Source organism: Belonocnema kinseyi, chromosome 5, assembly GCF_010883055.1.
Source record: "Belonocnema kinseyi isolate 2016_QV_RU_SX_M_011 chromosome 5, B_treatae_v1, whole genome shotgun sequence".
In the NCBI taxonomy this organism is placed as follows: Eukaryota; Metazoa; Arthropoda; class Insecta; order Hymenoptera; family Cynipidae; genus Belonocnema; species Belonocnema kinseyi.
In genome coordinates, this window is record NC_046661.1 from 96,973,693 (window position 1) to 96,981,336 (window position 7,644).

The following is a 7,644-nucleotide window of genomic DNA, read 5'->3' on the forward strand; positions in this document are numbered from 1 at the left end:
GCGCGCAACTCAGTCATTTACAGCGTCTCCTACTATATTCACACGGACATAGCCCTATCATAGTATTGGACCGCATCTCGTTTCAGATCTGGGATCACTGGTGAGGTCACACGGCCGAAGTGAAACTTTCATGGATTACCTTTGAAATTTTTCGTAAGCAATCATCATGAGTTTTGAGGAAGTCGTATAGTAAGAGAGTGCAGAGGGAGAGAGAAAGCATAAATATGTTTGTTTATAGTGGCAGTAGTGGGGATATTAGTAGAAAGCCGTTTTTTTCAATTCACGTTTAATACAATAGTTAGATTTTCAACAAAGAAGACGAATTTTATACAAATCTATTTACATTTTCATTAAAGTAATTAAATTATTACTAAATAGTAACATTTTTAACCACGAGAGATTTTTTATTTTCAAATAATAATAATCCTCTTTTAGTTGAAAACTCAACTATATGGTGGAACATGAATGCATTTTGTTTAGAAATTTGCATTTTTTATTGAATTCAGCTATTGTTTATTTCAAATTAAAATATTTTTTTGTAGATCTGACTGTTGAATGTGCTGTTAAGAATTAATATTTTTTTCGCTGAAAAATCAACTGCATTGGTCAAAATTAAACTTTGTTAAAAAAAATTTTATTGTTGAAGAATAATTTTTTCAGTTAAAGAATCAAATGTTCGGATTGATAATTGAACTCGTTTGTAGAACCTTTGTCATTTTAGTTTGAAAATTTAACAACTTACGTAAAAAATACAACTATGTATTTTGCTAAAAAAAATTAACTTTTACGTTGAAAATTCATTATTTTTGCTTTCAAAATTCAACTTTTTGGTTAAGAATGAAATTATTTTTAGAAAATTTTACAATTTTGTAGAAAATTATCTTTTTATTGAAAACTAATATTTTCGAGTTGAAAATTCAATTTACGTAGATAATTCTTCTTTTTGGATTTAAAATTCAACAATATAAATTTTACATCACAAGATTAATATACTACCGGAGAAGGCGAATTTCAGCAAAATTGTTGAATTTTGTAGCCAAAAAGACGAAGTATCTACAAAAAAAAGAATTGAATTTTCAACTCGAAAATATTATTTGTTTATAAAAAGATTATTTTCTACTAAATACTTAAATTTTCTTAAAAATAGTTCCATTTTTAACGAAAAAGTTATATTTTCAACCAGAAATATGAATTTTTATCTAAAAATATCATTTTGAGCCAAACAGTTGAAATTGCAAGCTAAATTTTTAACTAAAAATGGAATAGTTGTATTTTTACTAACATAATGGATTTTTAGAAGAAGAAAAATGTATGACAAAGCATGCAATTAAATTTTAAAACAACGAGATGAATTTTAAACAAAGTTTTTGAATCTCCAAACAAAAGATTAATTTTTATTTTTATAAAAAAAGGTCAACATTCAATCAAAAAGATAATTTTGACCAATAAAATGAATTTTCTTATAATACAGTAGTTAAACAACCAAAGAGCTGCATCTTAAAAAGACGATTTTTCTACAAAATACATAAGTTTTTAAAAAGAATGTATTTTCTTGAAAATTTGCCTTTCTAAGATCCACATATTTGGTCAAAAATATAACTTTTTAAAAATTTTATTTTTTTTAAATCAATTTTTTCATCTGAAAATTTAACCCTTATATTTTTGGTTAAAAAAATATCCTTTATAAGTTCCAAATTCAACTATTTGGTAGCAAATTCATGTATTTTGTTGAAAATTCTTTTTTTATAGAAAATTAATTTAAATTGTTAAAAATTTCCTTTTTTAGGTAAAAGGTTCATCTGTTTGGTTAAAAATTTAACTATTCTATTATTAGAAAATTATCTTCTTCGTTAAAGAAATCATATTTTCGGCTGAAAGTTGGACTTTTTTGTTTGAAAATTTAACATTTTAGTACTGTGTTTGGTTCAGAATTAATTTTTGTATTAAAAATGAAACTATTCCATTTTTAGTTAAAAATTAATCTTCATCAACAAAAACAGCTTTTTTACTTTAAAATTTAAGTTTTTAGTAAAAAATGAAACTATCCTCAAGAAAATTTAACTAGTGGGTAGAATATTATCTTTTTTGTTGGAAAATAATATTTTCAGGTAGTTTTTTGGTAGTTCATTAATCTTCTTGGTAAAAGATTTATCTTTTTGGTTGAAAATTTAATTATTTTATTTAAAATTTATCTGTTTAGATGAAAATTCAAATTTTTGGTTCGAATTAGAACTACTTTATTCTTGAATAATTTTTTTAAAGTTACACTGCTTTGGATTAAAATTTAAAAATTGTGTTGAATTTTTCTTGTTTATTAAAAATTAATTTTATGATTTGAAAATTCAATGATTCCATCTTAGGTTAAAAGAAAAGTTATATTTCGTGTGTGAGAACGAACTTTTTTATTGAACATTTAACTTTTCCGTTTAAAACTTCAATTAGCTTCTGACAAATTCGTGTTTTTGAGTTAAAAATTGATCTCTTCTAGGTGAAAATATTTTTTGATGATTTTTGTTTGTTTGTTAAAAATTAATTTTTATCTTCTTTTTATTTCTTATCCTATCTCATTTTTTATCTAATTAGTTTTTTTTTCTTTCTTTTTTACTATTTTCTTGAAAATGCAATATCTTTCGACTGAAAATCGTAGGAATTAAATGTTTTATTTTCAATTCAATATGTTATTGCCATAAATTAGTTTGAAAAGAATTTATTACCCTATCTTCATGAAAAATTACTCAATTTCTCTGCATTTAAGAGAATTTTTGATCCAAAATTAGTAACGTATTTTATGAACGGCCCCTTACCTGAGGCATGGAACAGAGAGTGGAACCCACCCAAGCCCCAATCAACATAATTTTACTCCTTCTGTTTATATTGACGATTTGCAAGGGTCGTAAAACTGCATAATATCTATTTAATTGCATAATAATTATATTAATTATAAATTATTCTATTTACGAGGTTCTAATAAATTATTATTAGAATTGGGTATACATTTATTAGGCAGAGAAAAATTCTGCATCAGATACCTGTGTACCGTTCCCCCACTACGCGGCTTCCCCTCACACTCCTGCCTCGGAGCTTGATCAGCAGGAGTTCTTTGGCGGCAGTAGAGTTCGAAAGACGGTCTCTTACGTCAGGAATGCCGGTAACTTACCCGTAAGTTTTCGAGCGATTCTTTTTTCCAGAATTTACGAGAATTTAATGTTTTCACCGAAATGAATGTAAAGTTTTGAGCTCAAATGGTTTTTAATGCAACATTTTAGTTGTAATAAGATGCATTTTGAAAATTTAATTATTTACGGAATTATGCCAATTTTTAGAAAACATCGAAATTTGAAGTTTCTTTGCAGTATTTTTTATAAATTTAACATTTTTCCGCCAATTTAGATTTATTAGATGTAAAATTTTATTACATTTCGTGTTATAATGTGGAAAGGTTTTTAAAGCTGTTTTTCCTACATACCTATTTAGATTATTATAAGCATTTTAGCTGCTTAGTTTTGTTCACTCCAAAAACTAGATAATTACCATATTTAGAAACGGTTATCAGACAGAGTAAGTTTAATTACAGTATTAATTCTCCAAGGCTGATCAACGAACTGTTATCGATTGTAACTGATAAGTCACAGAAATGACATTTAAATAATACTCATTGTTGTACGTTAATTATTTATCATCAGCTAAGTATCATAAGTACTTAGTTTTGCTAATACGAAAAATTATGATTGTTAAGAAATGTAAAATTGTACTTAAAACTTGTTCGAAACTGAAGTTTAATCATGTTTGAAGGAATTTATGTTATCGATAAATAAAATTCTATTCTGAAAAATATGAAGTATATTGTATATAAAAATAAAACATAATTTTTATTCCTAATGTTTATTGCTACATAGGTTTAAGTGCATTAAGTATAAACATTATTTAGCTTAAAAAACAAAAAACAATAGTAAAAATTGAAAGTTCTTGTAAATTCTCTATAAATTCTTGCATTCTCGGTAACATACGGTAACGTTCTCCGTTACCTTCTCCAAATCTTTATTACAGAGAATTTTCTAACTCCAGACGGCAGTAGAGATCCTCTAGAGATCATTTAGGTAGAGTTGAGACACACAGTAACGCAAGTTCACACAGTTTTGTCACTGCGCATCGCGATTAATCCGAAACCAGAAGTCCTCATAAAGGGAGCAATAGTTTGTTCACACTGCGTACAGTCCCATGTTAAAGAATATGAACTTAGTAAAGTAACGGGGTGGCTCCATCTAGCGGAAATAGAACAAACTACAGTTCTATTTCGACAACCCGTCCGCCCCTCATCTCTCCTATATCATGCAAATTATATTTTTTTATTTAGATTTACAGGAACAATAATTTACGTAAACAAACCATTTTATGCAATATTAAAAAAACATGAAATAGCGCATGATCAAAAATTCATTAAGACGATATTACATGAAACGGTTTGCTCGTGCAAATTAGTCTGCCCATAATTCTAAATAAAAAAATATTTAAACAGAGACATTAAAGCCCAACACTTGAGTACCACACTGAACAGATCAGTCTCTTTTTCAATTGAAAAATAAAAATAATGTAAATTTGTTTCAAAACAGAAAATATAAATAATTTGGAGACGTGATTAATATAATCACTCACTCTTTATTTGCATGTGCGCCATGTTCCTATATTCCTGATCTACCCCTTCTACCACACACGCATCAACACAGACGCCACCTAGAGGAGATAGAAGTCACTAAAACTCATTCACTTTTAAGCCTTAAGACTGTACCTAGTGTGAGTTTGATCATGGAGAATAGATATAAGGAGACCAATCTGTAATGCATGGACTTCGCCAAAAACGGTAACTCTTCTGTTGCCAGAAGTACGCACACACGCATGTGTAAAATCACACTTACGTATAGTTCAAAACTTTTCGAGCGTGGCATGCCAACCGCACTTTTTAAAAAATGTAGCCACCTCAATTGTTTTGTTTTGACAAGTTGCTTGAACTTATAAATAATTAATAATCAGGCAGGAATTTGTGAAATGTTTGTGGAATAAAAAATTATTCGCCATGGAAGAAGTAGGTAGTATGCTTATGAAAATATTAAATTACTTTTACCAACACTATGCGTGCGACAGGTATTCGACGCGTTCGTAACAAAAACAATAAACATATAACTCACACAACTCTCAAAGTCTTGTGCACTACACTTGAAACCACACTTATTGGAAACTTTCGCTTTTATACAGCGATTTTTAATTTTAACATCCTTGCCTTTATTCACAAACTATTAATTGTTCAATCATTATTTATTTAGATTTGACTCGCATTCACATCCGCAGCCATATTTTTTTGAAGTGCGGTTGGCACGCCACGCTCGGGAAATTTTGAACTATACGTAAGTGAGTTTGCACATGTGTGTTGCGTGCTTCTAGCTACAGAAAAGTGTTCAGTTTCAGTTCCACTTTGTTTGGTCTCCTCATGTCTATTCTCCATGAGTTTGGTACGCGTTCGCGATCAATGCCGCTATTGAAAGATATATGACAATAGAGAGGATAGCAACAAAACCTGTTGGACCAAAACAACGAATTTTCAACGAAATACGTGAATTTTTAACTAAAATGATAAATTTTAAATTAAAAATGGAATAATTAAATTTTCAGTTAAGAAAATTAATTTTGAACGAAATAGTTCAAATTTAAACTAAGAAATTTGCCCGCTATACGGGCACATTCTCATCGCACCCTTGGCGCGCGGCTCGCTTTGCTCGCAAGTTTGAGCGCGCCTAGGGCGCGCGATTTTTAGTTCTCGCGCTTCCCGCTCGATTGTACATTTATCTTGTGCTTCGCGCTCGGTCTTTCTATTTTCGCAAATTCTTGCGCAAACTTTTTAAAATTAAGACTCAAAACTTCCACGACTGTTATTTTGTGATTGTGAATTTTCTGTTGTTGTTGAGTCTGAACGCACCTACGGCGCGCGACTGATGGTTCCCGCACTCCGCGCTCGGCTTTTGCGTTTCTCCCGCATTCGTGCACAGTCCTTTTAAAATCAAAGTTGAACGGATCGACAACTGTAATTTTGTGATTGTGAACTCTCTTTTGTCCAAAATGTCAATTTTTCTGCATTATACACAACACTTTTATACATATTTCTTTCTTATTTTACTTTAAATTGTATTCTAAGCTGCACTAAAACATGTATCATTTCAATAAATTTATATCATTACAATTCATAATATGCATGAAAATTGAATCATTATATAATTCTTATTTCCTTGTTTTTAATTTTTAATCTTGTTTCTTACGATTAAAGAAAAACTATTGCGCATCTGCATAGGATAGATAGATTTTTTGATTTTCATTATTTTTGGTACGATCAAATTTTGAATTTTCAACTTTTCGACCAAATTACAAAAAGTTGTTATGATAATCTTGTAGGGCTTTCAAAAATCAACGTTTTGCTTTTCTTGACTTTTTTCCATATCGTGTGTTGTTTAGCTTCAAATTTTGATTTTCAATTAATTTAACAAATTTTGAAAATGGTCTAACTCTCAGAATTTTCTTTTCATCGAAAAAAGTCGTGAGGATAAATTGTTTGTCCTTTCCAATAGTATAAGTATCCGTACATAAACTTTTCAAATTCAGAAAAAAGTGGTTTCAAAAATTTCAAAATGCGCTCACTTTTGAATTTTTATCAAAAATGACTTGTTATCGGAATTGTCCTTTTTTTAGGACCTTAAAAAAGTGTGCCAAAGATTGATTCAATGCGTTCATTTTTTCGAGAGTTATCGTGTTTACGGACGACAGAAAGACGCTCTCGAAAAAACTTAATTTTCTGATTTAAGGATCTTGAAACGTGGAGATCCAATGAAAAACTGTGGTGTCAAATTTATAATAATTCTAATACTTTCTCAATCATAAATCATGAGAATGTAAAAAGAAGCGTTTTCAACTAAATATGTATTTGAATTTTCAACCAGATAGTAGAATTTTCAAAATGTACATTTTAAATCAAACATGAAATAATTCAAAATTCTGTCAAAAAAATCTTTTCAAACAAACAAGACTAACTTTTAACAAAATAAATCAATTTTCAACTAAAGAAATACATTTTTAACAAAAATGATGATTTTTTCACCTTAGCAAATGAATTTTCGAGCACGAATATTAATTTTCTACCAACAAGATTACCTTTGGACAAAGTACATAAATTTTTTATCAATTAGTTGAATTTTCAACTATGAAATATCACTTTTTAACCAAATGTCGAATAATTAAATTTACATATAAAAAAAAAATAATTTTCAATGAAAAAAAGAACGAGTTTTCTACGAAATATTGTAACCAAGAAGATAAATTTTTTACGAAAAAAACACTAATTTTAACGGAATACATGAATGTTCATCTGAAAAATATAGATGTTGAACTAAAAATGGAACACTTAAATTTGCAAATAATAAAACTAAATTTTCACCCAATAAATGAATTTTTAACCAAATAGTTCAATTTTTAACCACAAAGAATAATTTCCTCGTAAAAAAGACTAAGGGGGAGGGTCGGTAAGGCCGGTTTTTGGCCTAATTTATTTTTGGACCAAAAAATCTGAAAAAATCATGGTAGTATCTTATAAGTATCCCGAGTCGA

The 7,644-nt window shown here is 28.8% G+C and overlaps 1 protein-coding gene across 1 annotated transcript in view; it reads right to left on the bottom strand.

Moving 5' to 3' along the window:
* Positions 1-7,644, bottom strand: part of LOC117173792 (gonadotropin-releasing hormone II receptor) — a 133,148-nt gene that overhangs the window by 94,858 nt on the left and 30,646 nt on the right. The window contains exon 4 of the mRNA XM_033362435.1: positions 2,805-2,910. Coding sequence (XP_033218326.1) covers positions 2,805-2,910 — 106 coding nt within the window. The remainder of the gene's footprint in view (positions 1-2,804; positions 2,911-7,644) is intronic.